Source organism: Sinohyriopsis cumingii, chromosome 4, assembly GCF_028554795.1.
Source record: "Sinohyriopsis cumingii isolate HCF-2022 chromosome 4, ASM2855479v2, whole genome shotgun sequence".
Taxonomy (NCBI): Eukaryota; Metazoa; Mollusca; class Bivalvia; order Unionida; family Unionidae; genus Sinohyriopsis; species Sinohyriopsis cumingii.
In genome coordinates this window covers 57,792,916-57,812,534 of record NC_142964.1, presented here as the reverse complement: position 1 = coordinate 57,812,534, position 19,619 = coordinate 57,792,916, and the positions used below count along the sequence as shown (strand labels likewise).

Sequence of the window (19,619 nt, the reverse complement as noted above, 5' to 3'; positions counted from 1 at the left end):
TATAAATGGGTTGATAACCACAGGTACCTTATAAATGGGTTGATAACCATATGTACCTTATAAAAGGGACAGTGTAATATTGAGGTGCCTGACAGTGAGTAAGGCTGCAACATTTAAACATGTCAATGGGTTAGGATCATTCACTGCCTGTAAATGTATACAAACTCAGCAGCCATATCATTGAAATCAGGCTGTCAGTGATGTAGAAGTTACCTGTATATACATGTGATGCAAGAACTGCAATTCATGTCCGACAGCTATATCTGACAGCTTCAAGGAGTTCTGAGGAGTTGAAATACTTTTCTGTAGTTGAGTTGGGTGAGGGAATAAAAAGGTATATACCACACTGATCTCAAGTTTAGATGTGTCACATGCCGAAACATCTCAATCAACATTTAGTACATCAAAATGGCTCCGATGAATAGAGAAATTTACTTCAATGTATACCCTAAATTTAATACTATTAAGTATTGCTGACAGGGATGGTTTCAAAAGTTTCTGCCACAAATAAAATCCAGCTTATACTAAGTTGCCCTGCGAATTGGAAATATCTTTCTACTTCTCTAAGAACAAGAAAAAAAATACTATGATTCAAGATATTCAGAATCAATGTGGCATAGCAATTAAAATGGATATTTAGATAAGTCATGCCACTAAAGGTTTCTTAATGTTTATGGTACCCCACCCACCCCCACCCCCACCCCCACCCCACACATGTATATGTGTGTGTGTGTGTGTGTGTGTGTGTGTATATATATATATATATATATATATATATATATATATATATATATATATATATATATATATATATAATGTGAGAGCTGGATGATAACACAGTGGTATTAATATCACAAATGATATTACAAAGCTTTGAGCAGAATTTGGAATAAAAGATGATCATGTCAGTGCACTAGTAAGTGACAGTCCTTAAATAATCAGGGAAAAGGTTCCCTTGCATGTAGGTGGGTGGGTGCACAACCAATTATTTAAATTTTGGGGCTGGGTGGGTGCACAGCCAACCATGTAATTTTTGAGGGTGGGTGGGTGCACAGCCAACTATTTAATTTTTGGGGCTAGGTGGGTGAATGGGATTTAGCTCTGATGTGTTAGAAAAAGTAAATTCTCACTGGAAACAAAATCTCAGATTACCCTCCCACCATATGAAAGATTAAATAGTAAGTCAATTATAAAACTACTGATGGATAATGATCCAGTCATGCAAATAATATATCCTTATAAACATTGACTAATTAAATAATCCAGGTTGACTAATTAAATAATCCAGGTAGTCCTTATACATCCCTGTAGTCCTCCTCAGGCAAACAGTTCTGCAGCAAGCTCTGTGTTTACCTGAGCCTCTATGCTCTGTGGTATCACATCCAGACAGATGTCATATTGCTGATCAAGTCCCAAGTAAGAGTCGCTCATGATGTACAGCGTGTAGATAACACGACCAACAGTCTCAGGCATATACATTGCCAGAGTTGCCGAAGATCTGTTGCGTATATAGCCAATCCTCTTCAATGCAATCATTTCTCTATTCTCGATATCTCCAACAATCAGAATCCATCCTTCATCTTTTGATTTTGGGAATCTGGGTGCATGGGCCTTGCTGTCATGTTTCTGTGTGAGATAAGGCAAACAAATTTATTGTTGATCATAATAAACACTCCTAAAAAATGGCACATGCCCAAAATTGGACTGCTTATTCAGGCATGTTTATTTGTTATGTTAAAATCCTGTGAGACATTTTATAACATGTCTTAAAGTAATGATGAAAACTGTTGGCTGAATCATAATTTTGTTAAAAACAGGGGAAAAAATATATACCTTATATACATGCTTACAAGTCCAACTGCAAACAGCAAAAACCCTGATCTACCATTACATAATTTTGCCCAATTAGACAATACCAGTTTCTGAAAGAGCAATGGATGAATTACTACATATTTTTAAGACAGAGAATTTCCCTGGGTTATACTGACTATTTAAAAAAGACCTTTTATATCTTAGGTATTGTTCAAAGAACCTTTAATTCCGTTTATTTTGGTGTATGATTGATGGGTGTAATATGATTTTTAGAGTATACAGCTTGGCTTTACTCCAGATGTGCACCTTTCAAAAAAGTGCTAGCTCCACTTGATCATTTTCACATCCTGAACTTCAGTGGTAAATTGTGAAAAAAGAGCCGAGAACTTATTTTACATTTTATATATTTGGTAATTGATTCATTGCACTTTCAGAAGCTGGTATTGTCTACTCTGGCAAAATAAAATTCATTTTCCCTATTTTAATAGCTGCTGTAGATAGTGTACTTTAGACTAATTCAGGCTGATTTTTTGAGCACAGGGAGCAGTCATTTTAGTTACCAGTGTGCTTAGATCATGTACAGTGGGAAAGGGAGTGAGATCCTCTCTGAAATGGTCCACAGAGTGATACAAGATATATTTTGGCAGGAGATAACAATGTAAAGAAAATAATTATTCCAACTGGATCTATCTATTTTGGCAGTAGATAACAATGTAAAGAAAATAATTATTCCAATTGTTGTAAAATTGTAATAAAGACCTATTCATAAAACAAAATTATTCATCAGGTGTATGTTTCATTTCATGATTTTAGTTTTATGCAAACATAAAATCACACTTCATTAATATTCAAAAGCAAGCAGAAATAAGAATGTCACATGACTTAACTGGTCTCATTTAACATGTGATAAAGGCAACTATGCCAATGGACAATGAAAATTCTCTCAATATTTAAAACCCAGATATTTGAATAAAGAATAATACATCTCTAATTTATGTGTGTGTATATGTGTGTGTGATTTGGATTTTTAACGTAGCTTTAACAATTTTTCAGTTATATTGCTATGATGTCTGCAGTGTGGCAGTTTATAGTGATGTCTTGCACCGGGGCATTATGTCGCAGACATGTAGCATGATGTCCCACCCAGTCCCATTATCCTGATACCAGGTTGACCAGTCCTAACACTAACATCGTAATGCTGAGCGCCATGTGAGGAAACTGTTAGTACCATTTTTGTAGTAAGTCTTTGGTATGACTCGGCCGGGGATCAAACCCAAGACCTTCCGCATCCGAGGCAGATGCTCTAACCACTAGGCCACTGGAGCGGTCTCTAATTTATGACCTTTAAATAAAGCAATGGAAAACAATTAGTTTAATTCTTCATGTTCTCCAAGCAGTTGGGTCAGTGTATACATTTTACACAGCAGGGTTACCAACAAAGGAGGTAAATGATATGAAATTAGTACAAAGGAAGTGGTAATTTATATGAAATTAGTACAAAGGAAGTGGTAAATGATATGAAATTAGCACAAAAGAAAGTGGTAATTTATATGAAATTAGAAAGAATGAGATAAATCATATGGAATGAGTATAAAGTAAGTAGTAAAAAATGTGAAATTTGTACAAAGTGGTAAATGATACGAAATTAGTACAAAGGAAGAGGTAAATATGAAATAGTACAAAGGAAGAGGTAAATGATATGAAATTACAAAAGAAAGTGGTAATTTATATGAAATTAGAAAGAGATAAATAATATGAAATAAGTACAAAGTAAGTAGTAAAACGTGAAATTTGTACGAAGAAAGTGGTAAATGATATGAAATTAGTACAAACAAGGAGGTAAATGATATGAAATAGTACAAAGGAAGAGATAAATGATATGAAATTAGTACAAAGGAAGTGGTAAATGATGTGAAATTAGTACAAAGAAGGAGGTAAATGATATGAAATAGTACAAAGGAAGAGATAAATGATATGAAATTAGTACAAAGGAAGTGGTAAATGATGTGAAATTAGTACAAAGGAAGAGATAAATGATATGAAATTAGTACAAAGGAAGTGATAAATGATGTGAAATAGTACAAAGGAAGAGGTAAATGATGTGAAATTAGTACAAAGGAAGTGGTAAATGATGTGAAATTAGTACAAAGGAAGAGATAAATGATATGAAATTAGTACAAAGGAGGCGGAAAACAGAAGACGAGAAGGTCGAGGGCAGTATGTCCAGCTCATGATCAAAAGCTTGAACTACACAAACAACCCCAAATGATGACAACAATAAGGATGACCCAGCTGTCAGAAAAGTGACAGCCATGTTTTCCTTCTCATTAACATGGACTTGACCAAATTAGTCACAAATATACAAGATAAGAAAAAGATTAAGTGTGATTAGCCTTGATAAAAACAAGTCATATGCCATCTTGATAAAAACAAGTCATATGCCATCTTGATAAAAACAAGTTGTATGCCATCTTGATAAAAACAAGTCATATGCCATCTTGATAAAAACAAGTCATATGTCATCTTGATAAAAACAAGTCATATGTCATCTCGATAAAAACAAGTCATATGTCATCTCGATAAAAACAAGTCATATGCCATCTTGATAAAAACAAGTAATATGTCATCTTGATAAAAACAAGTCATATGTCATCTCGATAAAAACAAGTCATATGTCATCTCGATAAAAACAAGTCATATGCCATCTTGATAAAAACAAGTCATATATCATCTTGATAAAAACAAGCCATATGTCATCTTGATAAAAACAAGTCATATGTCATCTCGATAAAAACAAGTCATATGCCATTTGGATAAAAACAAGTCATATGCCATCATTTTCTCCTCCTGGGTGGATTGCTGCGAATCTTTAATAGTTGTGCTGTTTCAACTATACAGAGAGAAAAATAGAATGAAAGTATCATCAAGACTCACATAATGTTAATTATTAGAAAAAAAATGATTGAAGGTGTTGTTGTTGTAGTAGGGTTTAACACCATTTTTCAGCACAAGATAGGCTATACATAGCAGCCAGTATAAATGGTGGAGGAAGAACCCAGGAAAATCCCAGAAAGAGCCACTGACCCACGAGAAGCTACTGGCAAGCTTTCTCACGTACCCTTATTGGCTGCGCCTGAGACTAACAAACACATACAGAGGTGATAGGCAGTGATCTGTAATGGTGAGCACTTTAGACCACTCAGCCACTCGGGGCCGATTGAAGGTATCTTCATCAGTCAACATATATAAAGTACAAAGTAAACATTATCATGTTTCTGAATATCTGTACGAAGGAAATTCTACTTATTACATTTATAATACATGATAAAAGGCATTTATCAAATAATACCTATTACAATGTACAGCACTTTCATCACGTGGGCAGTTGAGTATGTAGGTAAAATAAATAATAAAAAACAAATATTTTTATGTCAGAGCAAAGTGAATTCTCTTGAGGAGCACAAAAAACATGATCATAGAAGAATAAGATTCTCCATAGGTGATTCCAATGAATTACCATTTGAAAAAAGCTTGTGAATATGATGTTTCTTGTTCTCGTATTTCTAATATTTATTTTCTCATTTTTTTTCTCACAATATTTCTCTGCATAATTTTACTAAAATCTTTCCTACAATAAGCTGAGATATGCAGCTGTGCAGTCTTTAAAAAATGCTGCAGTACACACATTTTATTCTTGTATATAATATGCACCCAAATTCAGGTTCAACACATTTCTCCTACTCCTCAGTGGGTTACCTCCCATTGCCAGGAAAACACCATTGCCACAATACTGCAGATTTGGTGATAAAATGCCACTTTGGGAAAACCATACTCTGAGATAATTTGACACTTAATATAGATGGCATTTAATACTGTTTCGATCTTATGTGTCTTCAGTGCAGAATATGAAGATTCTGTGCACCATGCTGGAAAAAAATTCTAAGAGTTCTTCCTTTCAGTAATGGAACATAAATCAATGATATTATATGGTAGGACACATAAGCAGACATCATAATTTACCATGACATCATAATGCAATTCATTTGAGCTGCCACATTTAGACTAGCTCCTGTACCCTCACTATGGATCAAATTTCAGTGCAATCACAGGAAGCAAGAGAAAGAACCAGCGTAAGCTCTTGTATACTAATCAGCAGAGATGCTGAGCTATGGCATAGATGACCTAGGGGTCAAAACATTTTTACAGCAGTGATATATTTAGAAAGAACATGAGCTGCAAAGAGTGTGTACTCACTTTAATTCTGATTTCAAGCAGAGTATTTATTTATCAGCAGATACAGACCCATGCTGCTTGCAATTCTGTACACAGGTAAATACAGGTAAATTCTGTACACAGGTAAATACTGTACACAGGTAAATACTGTGCATTGTTAAAACCTACATGAATGTTACGTCCACTACACATTTACTTGTCTTCAGCTGTTTTCTAAAAATCCATTGGAAAAGAAATTAACATTTATGAAATAGTCACCTTGATTCAAGGACAACATTTTCCCTGTCCACAGGTGGATTTTGCCACTAGCATCACTACACACAGACATCTCCAAATAAGTCTAAATTTCATCACTCTATCCATATTTGCTGAGGAAGAATCTAACAACTATTATATAGGCTGAGAAAAAGGATTCTTGGCATAATGTTTTAAATTCAGTTATGGAATCAAGTCTTTTTTCAAAAGATCATCTTGATATACATGGTCTCATAACAGTACTAAAACTGAAATTTTAATTTGTCATATTCAAGAAAATGGACATAAAATTTCTTACATCTTACAATACTTCACAGGAATTTAAATCCAGAACAGTGGATCCCAACCCCCAGGTCACAACCCAAATCTGGGTCATGAGGATGTTCTGAAGGGTTGCTAGGATTTTTTTTTTATGTTGGCAGAACTTATAAAAATGGGGAAACAGTGTCATGATGCTCAGAAATAATATTTTTTAGGGTTGCATCCCAAAAAGTTGGCAACCACTGGTCTAGAGAAAAATTAAACTATTTACAGAAAGACAGATACTCCTTTATAAGTAGGGTCCAACAGTAATTAACAAAGATCATGATTTGGCAGTATGTTGTTTGTTTTATTCATCAATTCTAACAAACTGCTTAGACGCAGATCTGCTGGTACATTATGCAATCACAGCTCTGGGTCTGACAGTTGGACCTGACTTGTGTATATATGGTACTTTGACTTAATACAGTGAGTGAAAATGATGTCTGACAGTTGGACCTGACTTGTGTATATATGGTACTTTGACTTAATACAGCGAGTGAAAATGATGTCTGACAGTTGGACCTGACTTGTGTATATATGGTACTTTGACTTAATACAGCGAGTGAAAATGATGTCTGACAGTTGGACCTGACTTGTGTATATATGGTACTTTGACTTAATACAGCGAGTGAAAATGATGTCCTCTGCGAACTGAGCACATCCATAAATTCAGTTTTATACTGAATACACCAGTAATAGTGATCAAAGATAAGAGACAGTATATAAAAAGGGGAGAAAACTCTTTAACACCAACTATCCATCAATAGATGTGAGGAATTTGGCACCCACCTTCAACCTGTTCAGTCTGTGTAGATCAACCTGCAGGGCATATTCCTGATCTGCATGCACCTGAATCCAGTCACTCTCCTGCCTCTTCCCACCTACAAACATACAGAAAGGCATGATAGATTCAGAAGAAAAAAACCTCCAAAAAGTTGAAAATATGGGAGGATTTAGCTTCCAACTGAGAGTGTAGATGGAACTTTTGAGACCATGGCAGCTCATGCGAATAACAATGGCTGATGTAGAACATTCTTCTATTTATTATATTTAGTCCAAGATAAAGAACGGCTTTAAAACAATCACAATGTATATAGCATAGCTAACCAAATGGCAATCACTGAACATGGCCTTTGACTGGAACTAAAACATCCAGATTTAAATATGAGAGGAAATGATGCTCACATTCATTGGGTTCATACAACTGATGCATACAATTCAGAATGTAAATGACACCTGCATGTAACTGACACACTTGGATTAGCCAACAATACACAGACTGATGTGAAGGATTGATACCAAGGTAATGGGAGTTAAAGGCCTTGCCAAGACAGCTGATTCAGGCTAGGCTGGGGTTAGGAGTCTAAACGAATAATTTTATTTCAGTTTATCCTCATTAACAAAGCTTGATTAGTCTAGTTATTATAGGGTTAAAGAAACATAATATACCAATAATTAACAAATGGCAGAAAACAAAAAGTATAACTAAAACGTACAAATAGGTCACAGAGGCCATGTTTTAGTATAGGTGAGTTACTCTCCTTGAGATGCAGAGACATACAAATTTTCAAGTGTGAAGGAATAGTATGGTTTGCTATGTTGTTCTATGGCACAGTAACAAAAGTAGGTCATTTAGAGCCAAGGCAAATGGAGAAAAGTGCCTTGCCCAAGGAAACAACTCCCAGGCTGATTCGATGGTAGGATTCAAACCTGCAGCTTTTCAGTTTCAAGTCCAGAATGCTAACTATTCAGTCAGGGGAGCTCCTGCCTCCCCTGGTCCATTATGACATGCAGTAGAGCACATCGGCATATTCTACAACCCCAACCTAAGCCTTTAGGTGAAAGAGTGATAGAGAGGATCGAAGATATTGATGGTGAAACAAATAAAAATGCTGAAAATGCATAAGCTACTCAAGTCTGAAAATTAGAACATAGTGACCTAAATTTGGGACAGTAGAGTTACTCTTCTTGAGATGCATCCACATGTCAATTTTCATGCATGTAGGTGAAATAGGGACTAAGATACTGAAGGAATTAACAAATAGGTGAAAATACAAAAGTCACTCAAGCTTTGAAATTAGGTCATAGTGACCTAATTTGGCTTGGTTTAGTTACTCATCTTGAGATGCATTAATACACCATTTGTATAAGTGTAGGATTCATAGGGTCTAAGATATAAAGGGTATAATAAATGAATTGCTGAGAATACTAAGGTTGCTCAAGCATGAAAATTAGGTCACAATGATCAATCATTGACATGGTGTGATTAACCACCTTGAGATATATCAATATACCAATTGCCATTACTGTAGATGAAATAGGGTCCAAGATATTAAAGGTGCAATTAAAAAGAGTTAAAATTAGGTCACAGTGACCACATTTTAGTATGGTTGAGTTACTCTTTCTTAGATGCATCTAACATACCAATTTTGATGAGTGTAGACGAAATGGGTCCAAGATATTATAGGCGTAATGAATGAATGAACAAACACCTGAACAAATGTAAGAATGAACATGCAAATGAGCAGTCAACATGCTACATCCTCTTCCAATGAACATTATATCAAGTTTGTAAACAGTTTTGTGTGAAACAATGTTTAATTTGTGCTAACTTTAATAAAAAGACAACACTGTTGAGAACACTGCTGTTACCATTGTTGTCAAGAGAAAATTTAAACATGCCACTTGCTATTGTTTAATATAAAAAGATAGGCTGTTAGATAAAATAAAAAAGAAAATCCTGTAGTTTGGACTCTAATGCATGTATATTACATACCCTGGTACTTTGTACTGACTGGCCTCTCTTCCTTTTGACCAGTGCCACCCTCCCACCAGCCCTTGATCGTCAGAGTAACTGAGATTTGAGGGAGCCGACTCAGCACCTGGTACAGCTGGAAAAGACAACAGGTTGTTTACTCAGCACTAGATGCAGTTGAAAAAAGAAACAACAGGTTGCTTACTCAGCACCTGGTACAGCTGGAAAAGACAACAGGTTGTTTACTCAGCACTAGATGCAGTTGAAAAAAGAAACAACAGGTAGCTTACTGAGCCCCTGATACAGCTGAAAAAAGGTTGCTTACTCAGCACATGATACAGCTGAAGAAGAAGAAAAAAAACAGATTACTTACTCAACACCTGATACAGCTGAAAAAAACAGGTTGCTTACTCAGCACCCAAAACCACTGGAAAAAATGAGTTGCTTACTCAGCACCTGATACAGCTGAAGAACAACAGGTTGCTTACTCAGCACCTAAAACAGCTGGAAAAAAAACAGGTTGCTGACTCAGCCTGATACAATTACTGTGTTGGCATTATTATTAAGTGTTTGTTAATCTTATAATATTAGGTAGTTTTGTGTGACTTGAAATCAAATTATATTAATATTCTAGTGATCATGCCTGATTTGCAAAGTGTCAGAACTGGCAGATATATATTTTAATTCTACAGACTATGTTTTTCCTGTTGGGTCTGGTAAATGTTTGGACAACTGTGCAAGATCATGATTCTAACACTTTATCAACATTCCCTTCAGTGAATTTTCTGACAATGTTCATGCCTAGAGTAGATTAGAAATGTTGTTCTCATTATCCCTTATGCATAGGGCTGTGTTTTCTGGTGTAGAACACTCAAGTAAAATTGTATAGTCTTACCTTACAGTGCATATCTTATCTCAAATGAAGTCAAAGCAGTTTGACTGACATACTGCTACTCTGACTTGTTGTATGATATCATCATCATCATTTGACTGACATACTCTGGCTTGTATGATATCATCATCATTGTTTGACTGACATACTGCTACTCTAGCTTGTTGTATGATATCATCATCATCGTTTGACTGACATACTCTGGCTTGTATGATATCATCATCATTGTTTGACTGATATACTGCTACTCTGGCTTGTTGTATATCATCATCATCATTTGACATACTCTGGCTTGTTGTATGATATCATCATTGTTTGACTGACATACTCTGGCTTGTTGTATATCATCATCATCATCTGACATACTCTGGCTTGTTGTATGATATCATCATTGTTTGACTGACATACTCTGACTGTTGTAGGATATCATCATCATTGTTCGACTGATATACTCTGGCTTGTTGTAGGATATCATCATCATCGTTCGACTGACATACTCTGGCTTGTTGTAGGATATCATCATCATCATTTGACATACTCTGGCTTGTTGTATGATATCATCATCATCATTTGACTGACATACTCTGGCATGCTGTATGATATCATCATTATCTAGATACTATACATTCAGTACCTTGCTTATCTATTTCTGTTATAACCACATTTTCAAGTTTATAAAACAATATCTTCTATGGCCTTTAAAAATATCTAACATGAGTACCACAAAACATTACACATTATATTATATGATTTTTCCATAATATCCAATGAGAGTACCATAAAGCATTACACATTACATTATATGCCCTTTCCAAATACTTAGAGTGAGCACCATAGAACACTACACATTACATTATATGCCCTTTCTAAATACTCAGAGTGAGTACCATAAAACACTACACATTACATTATATGCCCTTTCCAAATACTTAGAGTGAGCACCATAAAACACTACACATTACATTATATGCCCTTTCTAAATACTCAGAGTGAGTACCATAAAACACTACACATTACATTATATGCCCTTTCTAAATACTCAGAGTGAGTACCATAAAACACTACACATTACATTATATGCCCTTTCCAAATACTCAGAGTGAGCACCATAAAACACTACACATTACATTATATGCCCCTTCTAAATACTCAGAGTGAGTACCATAAAACACTACACATTACATTATATGCCCTTTCCAAATACTTAGAGTGAGCACCATAAAACACTACACATTACATTATATGCCCTTTCTAAATACTCAGAGTGCATACCATAAAACACTACACATTACATTATATGCCCTTTCCAAATACTCAAAGAGAGCACCATAAAGCACTACACATATCCACCATGTGGTAAATATCATTATCATACTTCTTCTATGGCTGGATGCTCAAGCAATAAAAGATGAAATTATTCTCTATCTGATAATAGTATGTTGATGGTGCTAAGTGATGTTACCAAGCATTACAAAAAGATATGCTGTGCCTTATTAACTGGCATATTCTCGTCTCAAAATGCAAGCCATCCACAAACATTGGTCAACATAAAAGATAGAGAACTCAAGTTGCTTGTCAGAAACTATTTTTTTTATCAGTCTCAATGACCCCAAAATTGACAGGTGCCTTTCTTGTCTCAAATGTAAGAATCCACAAAATTTGGTTCTGGCTTGAAGCACAGGACTCAAGTTGTTCTGTGGAATCCATTTTTCTGCCTAGAGTCATTTTGACCTTGACTTTGACACATTAATTTCAAAATCAATAGGTGCCTTCCTCATGTCAAAGGCACGCCATCCGTACAGTTTTGTCAAACCAAGTGATATACAATTTGAGTAGTTTTGCAGAACTAATTTTTCTAATTTTCAGTACCTGTTATATTGACCTCAAACTGATCTCATATGCAAACTATTAGCAAAGTATTGTTATAGTGTGAGATAAAAACAGTTCAGTTCTCTATTGGAAAACCTCTCTCTTCTTCAAGTCACTGTGACCATGGCCTTTGAATTGAAATCAATATGTTTTAAAAAATCCAAGCCATTTACAAAGTCTCGTTGAGGTATCTGGTATACATGACATGGTTTCAGGTATCTGGTATACATGTCATGGTTTCAGGTATCTGGTATACATGTCATGGTTTCAGGTATCTGGTATACATGTCATGGTTTCAGGTATCTGGTATACATGTCATGGTTTTAGGTATCTGGTATACATGTCATGGTTTCAGTTCCTGTGATTTTTACCTCTGATCATTCTTCCTTGCCCTAAATGCAAGAAACAGGGAACAGACAGACAGACATATGGATGGATGGACAGAGAGTTGCAAGGATAGACAGACATCATACCATGATACACTTTGCCTAATGGAACATAAACATTCTTAACTATTTTGCCCTTTTAATGTTTTATCTGTATTGATGGGGCACCATTACTTTACCCAGAATCGTAAGAGAAAAATAATAAACCATGTGTATTGATGTCCGATTTGGAAATCCAACCTTAGGAGTCAAACTTTATGGGCACTCTGCAAAGTGTCAATCCTGCCCGTTAATTATGAGCCCTTGATAGAATTTCTCTATCCAATCACAATGTATATCTTCTTCTTTCAATAATGTGCTGGGTTCCTCTAGAACATACTCACACATGGAACAGATTCTATCATGCAACCCATTCCTATCAGAATATATTTGACAGATTCTATCATGCATCCAATCCAATCACTATATATATATATATATCAGATTCTATCATACACCTATCCAGTCTGCCTTGACAATTCTCTCATTCAGTCATATAGGCAATACTATCTCATCGGTACTGCATGCTTCTCTACCAGACTGCCGCAACTAACCTTATGCAGTGGAGGGCGAGACCAAAAGAATGCCAAAGATATAAATATTTACTCTTTAATAATCATATAATAGTTGTGTAATTAAAACTGTAATTGTAAAGGTGACTTCTCTTTTATTACTTCCTATGCTATAATGTTTTCTTCCTATGCTACAATGTATTTTATGTACAGTCACCTGCCCATCTAGTGTACATGGGAACTGAGTGAATTAGCCATTTCAGTTCATAGTCATCCTGTCCGTCAGTCCGTCTAGCTATACATGGATAGCTATATATAGGTATTGAGTGAATTAGCCATTGCAGTTCATAGTCCACCTGTCAGTCCGTCTAGCCGTACATGGATACTGAGTGAATTAGCCGTTGCAGTTATAGTACACCTTTCTATCATTGTACCTATTTTATACTGCATAATTCAATATCACTCATATAATTTTGCAACATGTGCAGTGTTGAAAAAATATATTTTTCTAAAAAAAACAGAAATGTGTTTATAGATTATGGAGACCAACATTAGTATCTGAAAACTAACCTAACATGTACATCAATCACGGTGTGACAGATTGACTTAAAGATGGAAAGATAAGGGTAAAACTCAATGCCCTACCACTCTGGTGTGGACATACAGATGGGCACATGAGGCTAAAATTTGATGTCCTACCACTCTGGTGTGGGCTTACAGATGGACAGATGAAGGTAAAATTTCATGTCATACCACTCTGGTGTGGGTGTACAGATGGACAGATGGGGGTAAAACTTGATGTCCTACCACTCTGTTGTGGACTTACAGTTGGACAGATGAATGTAAAATTTCATGTCCTGCCACTCTGGTGTGGGTGTACACATGGACAGATGAAAGTAAAATTTCATGTCCTACCATTCTGGCATGGACTGATGAAGGTAAAATTTCATGTCCTACCACTCTAGTGTGGGCTTACAGATGAAGGTAAAATCTGATGTCCTACCACTCTGGTGTGGGCTTACAGATGGACAGATGAAGGTAAAATTTCATGTCCTACCACTCTGGTGTGGGCCTAAAGATGGACAGATGGGAGTAAAACTTGAAGTCCTATCACTCTGTTGTGGACTTACAGTTGGACAGATGAATGAAAAATTTCATGTCCTGCCACTCTGGTGTGGGTGTACAGATGGACAGATGAAAGTAAAATTTCATGTCCTACCACTCTAGTGTGGGCTTACAAATGAAGGTAAAATCTGATGTCCTACCACTCTGGTGTGGGTTTACAGATGGACATATGAAGGTAAAATTTGATGTCCTACCACTCTGGTGTGGGCTTATAGATGGACAGATGAAGGTAAAATTTGATGTCCTACCACTCTGGTATGGGCTTACAGACGGACAAATGAAAGTAAAATTTCATATCCTACCACTCTAGTGTGGGCTTACAGATGGACAGATCGGGGTACAATTTGATGTCCTACCACTATGGTTGTGAGGTATACAAAAATCCTACTAATTTTTTGCAGAGTCCTCACCTGTTCCTGATGTTGTGGACTCATTTCATCACCCAACATGGCTACTAGAGGGTCAAACTTTCCATCACATATTGCCATTAGCTCAGGGAGGGTCTCTATGGGCCCCCTCAGCTCAGGAAAACCCTTCTTCTTTGTACTCCCTTCTCTTGGCCTAAAAAAGGTACTACTTGAAGATACTTATTGCACTTTTGGATTGGTTCAGAGTAAACTAAACTTTTTTTTAAATTAATACCCATAAGCAATTATAATAAGATTTACAAGGTGGTGGAAACTGTATAACATATTGGTATTATTCAAGATAGCTAAAATGATAAACCATGAAGTTAATTAAACTAGTATAAATGATAAGCCATGAAGTTAACTAAGATAGTACTAATGATAAACATGAAGATAACAAAGATAGTATAAATTATAAACCATGAAATTAATTAAACTAGTATAAATGATAAACCATGAAGTTAATTAAGATAGTATAAATGATAAGCCATTAAGTAAATTAAGATAGTATAAATGCTAAACCATGATGTTAATCAGGGCAAAGCATTGATAAGTGTATTGTATTAGAGTACAGTAAATTCACATTATTACTAAATAATTACAGCATAATGAACAGGCATTATTGGTAAGTAATGACAGAATAATGAACAAAAATTATTGGTAAGTAAGTACAGCATAATGAGCAGGCATTGTTGGTAAGTAATTACTGTATAATGAGCAGGCATTATTACTAAGTAATTAGAGTATAATGAACATGAATTATTATTAATTACAGTATAATGAGCAGGCATCATTATTAAGCAATTACAGTATAATGAGCAGGCATTATTACTAAGCAATTACAGTATAATGAACATGAATTATTATTAATTACAGTATAATGAGCAGGCATCATTATTAAGCAATTACAGTATAATGAGCAGGCATTATTACTAAGTAATTACAGTATAATGAACACAAATTATTATTAATTACGGTAAAATGAGCAGGAATCATTATTAAGTAATTATAGTATAATGAGCAGGCATTATTACTAAGCAATTGCAGTATAATGAGCATGAATTGTTATTAATTACTGTATAATGAGCAGGCATTATTGGTAAGTAAATACATTATAATGAGCATTGTTAGTTACAATATAATGAGCAGCATTGTTGGTAAGTAATTACAGTATAATGAGCAGACATAATTACTAAGTAATTACATTATAATGAGCAGGCATTATTAAGTAATTGCAGTATAATGAGCAGGCATTAGTACTAAGTAATTACAGTATAATGAGCATGAATTGTTATTAATTACAGTATAATGAGCAGGCATCATTATTAAGCAATTACAGTATAATGAGCAGGCATTATTACTAAGTAATTACAGTATAATGAACACATTATTATTAATTACAGTATAATGAGCAGGAATCATTATTAAGTAATTATAGTATAATGAGCAGGCATTATTACTAAGCAATTGCAGTATAATGAGCATGAATTGTTATTAATTACTGTATATGAGCAGGCATTATTGGTAAGTAAATACAGTATAAAGAGCATTGTTAGTTACAATATAATGAGCAGCATTGTTGGTAAGTAATTACAGTATAATGAGCAGACATAATTACTAAGTAATTACATTATAATGAGCAGGCATTATTAAGTAATTACAGTATAATGAGCAGGCATCATTATTAGGTAATTACAATATAATGAGCAGACATAATTACTAAGCATTTCTTCAATGATAAGACCTGGTTAACAGCCCAAAAACTTTATCAGAAAGATGTGGGTTTATTATTGCTTGCAATATACTTAATAAATATTGACCAAAATGGGAGATGGGCAGATACAGTACTGAAGCAATGTTTTCTTTTGGCTTCTTATTTATATGAGGCAGCACATATTATCATTGCTACTGCACCAGTGTATACCACTGTTATACATTTGCCATTAACTTGAAAAATTAACTTGAAAAAGAGTAAGTAGAGATGCTCAATTTAGGCCAGGTATAAGAACAATATTAGTATTGGTGATACACAAGTTAGGCCAGGTATAAGAACAATATTAGTATTGGTGATGCACAAGTCAGACCAGGTGTAAGAACAATATTAGCATTGGTGATGCTCAAGTTAGGCCAGGTATAAGAACAATATTAGCATTGGTGATGCACAAGCCAGGCCAGGTATAAGAACAATATTAGTATTGGCGATACACAAGTTAGGCCAGGTATAAGAACAATATTAGTATTGGTGATGCACAAGCCAGGCCAGGTATAAGAACAATATTAGTATTGGTGATGCACAAGTCAGACCAGGTGTAAGAACAATATTAGCATTGGTGATGCTCAAGTTAGGCCAGGTATAAGAACAATATTAGTATTGGTGATGCATCATGTCGGGCCAGGTGTAAGAACAATATTAGTTATTGCTGTTGTTGTTGATGTGGGGTTTAATGCCATTTTTCAGCACACGATAGGCTATACATGGGTGGCCAGTATTAATGGTGGAGGAAGAACCCGGGAAAACCCCGGAAAGAACCACCGACCCACGAGAAGCTACTGGCAAGCTTTCTCACATACCCACATTGGCTGAATCTGAGACTCGAACCAGCGCAGACAGAGGTGAGATGGCAGTGATCCGTAATGGAGAGCGCTTTAGAACACTCGGCCACTCAGAGCCCCCAACAATATTAGGATTGGTGATGCACAAGTTAGGCCAGGTATAAGAACAATATTAGTATTGGTGATGCATCAAGTTAGGCCAGGTATAACAATATTAGTATTGGTGATGCACAAGTCAGGCTAGGTAATAAGAACAATATTAGTATTGGTGATGCACAAGTTAGGCCAGGTGTAAGAACAATACTAGTATTGGTGATGCACAAGTTAGGCAAGGTATAAGAACAATACTAATATTGATGATGCATCAAGCTAGGCCAGATTTAAGATGATATTAGTTTGGTGATTTTACCTGAGGCAGTGTATATGGTACGGCATGAAGTTTGGCAGTGTGAGCAGTGTATTGTCATGCCACCATCGTCCCTGTATCACCATCTGAATCAGCATCACAACTCGAAGCGATGTCACTAGCCAACCTTCATCTGCCACAGTATCAAGCATTGCCTGTGAAATGTAAGCAGTATTTTATTTAAACATTTTACTAAGCTACTTTGGAAATGTACTAGTAATGTATGAAATGTGGAAATAATGTACAACTTCAGAAAGAAGCAGTAATTCTTTTAATAAGTAAGGCCTTTATATAAATCAATGTGAGTCTATAGTAATCTCATCTGTTTTCTAAAAATATTTTTTTCCTTGCTGTGGAAGGTAGGTTTATTTGATGTAAGTGGAGAAAGTGAAACATGACATTCCTCATACTGTCTGTACTTGCTTATAAGACTAGTCCAACTGCAAACTGTACTGGCCAAGATCTGCCAGTGCTTTATGCAATGGCAGATTTGGATCTGTGTAGTTAATTAGGAGTAATTAGTAGAACAAACAATACAGACCCCAATCTGCAGGTGTGTTGTACTATTGCAGATCAGGATCTTTGTTGTTTACAGTTTGGCTCGACTTATAAGTGTATATTTTTACATCCTGATGGTGAGGTCCTGTATTTATGAAAATTATCAGCCAGGACCCAAATTCGTGAAACATCTCAACCTGAGTATATCCTCAAAATCCAACTCTGATTTACGCTGAGTTATTTTTATTACATTACTCTCCATATTTATGAACATTCTTCAAATAAATAAATTACAACGTTGAAAGCTTTGGCATATAAATCATTTTGTTCGCTATGGAATATGAAAATTTGAGTACGCACACGTGATGTATGAATGAGTCTGCAATTTTAGACTCCATCCAAACTCATAATATGTATGCATGTATTAGGGTTTAAGGATACATCAACACACTGCTGGCTATGTGGTTCTTATTAAAAGTCCAAATATTAAAAAATGGATACCAAATTGCGAAGAACAACTTTAGGAAGAAAAAGCCTTCTGAATAAATGGTCAAAATAAATACTATAATATAAGAGTGTGTACATGGCTCACCTCTAAAATGATCACAGTGGTCTCCAGCTGCCACCATAAACATTATTTATTATGCAGAATGTAAATTCAAACTAAAGTGTTCCTGACAATGAAATGTTGGCTCCTTATGTTAACTGTTTGTGTGCACTTTTTATCTTAACATTATAACTCGTAGTCTGTTCAAAATGTAAAATGTAAAACTTTTACATGGTACATAAAGCGCTGGAGAGTTTTTAATCGGAGACTTTTCAAGAAGTATTTCTTCGTATGGTGACTACACTTTCTCTCCATATGTTACTTTATCACTGCATAAATAGTTCATAAGTAGAAGAAAAATGCACCAATACAGCAAAAGGACACTATACCGTCTGGTAACTACCAATGTTGTATGTCTTTTAACAATCCTTTAATGTCCTGATTGGCTACAGGCATTTGTGACCAAAACTATCCAATAATGCCCTAACAGGCTGTAGGCATATCTGACATAACAATCCTAGAATGCCCTGATTGGCTGCAGGCATATGTGATGATAATTAACCTAGAATGCCCTGATTGGCTGCAGGCATATGTGATCATAATTAACCTAGACTACCCTGATTGGCTGCAGGCTTATCTGACCATAAATAACCTTGAATGCCCTGATTGGCTGCAGGCATATGTGACCTGTAATATTTTACTGGGCTGCTTGAGTATAGACTTGTTAACAATGTAATATCCTTGGGAGGGCAGTTATCATAGAGGCAGGCAGTTTTACAGTTGTGATAGCAGTCAATATCATATATAACAGTATCTACCATATGCACTCACTTATAAGTAGAGTCAAACTTCAAATAACCAAGATCCTTATCTGCCGTAACATAATGCTCCTGCATATCAGGATCTATTTTGCTTTCTTCAACTGATTACTCCTAACAAATTGCAAAGACCCAGATCTGCTGGCACTTTATGTGGCACTGGACTCATCTTAAGTTCTGCTGGTCTTCTTCAGTATGGACTTGATAAC

General features: G+C 35.4%; 1 protein-coding gene across 5 annotated transcripts in view; it reads right to left on the bottom strand.

The window, feature by feature from the left end:
* Positions 1 to 784: 784 nt before the first annotated feature.
* Positions 785 to 19,619, bottom strand: part of LOC149801214 (activating signal cointegrator 1 complex subunit 3-like) — a 441,282-nt gene continuing 422,447 nt past the window's right edge. For all 5 annotated transcript variants that reach the window (XM_089955269.1, XM_089955267.1, XM_089955271.1 and 2 more), the window contains exons 39-43: positions 17,551 to 17,702; positions 14,592 to 14,742; positions 9,380 to 9,494; positions 7,393 to 7,484; positions 785 to 1,626 (exon numbers count right to left, since the gene is read on the bottom strand). In XM_089955269.1, the coding sequence (XP_089811395.1) occupies positions 1,318 to 1,626; positions 7,393 to 7,484; positions 9,380 to 9,494; positions 14,592 to 14,742; positions 17,551 to 17,702 (819 nt within the window). In that variant the 3' untranslated portion in view covers positions 785 to 1,317. The remainder of the gene's footprint in view (positions 1,627 to 7,392; positions 7,485 to 9,379; positions 9,495 to 14,591; positions 14,743 to 17,550; positions 17,703 to 19,619) is intronic.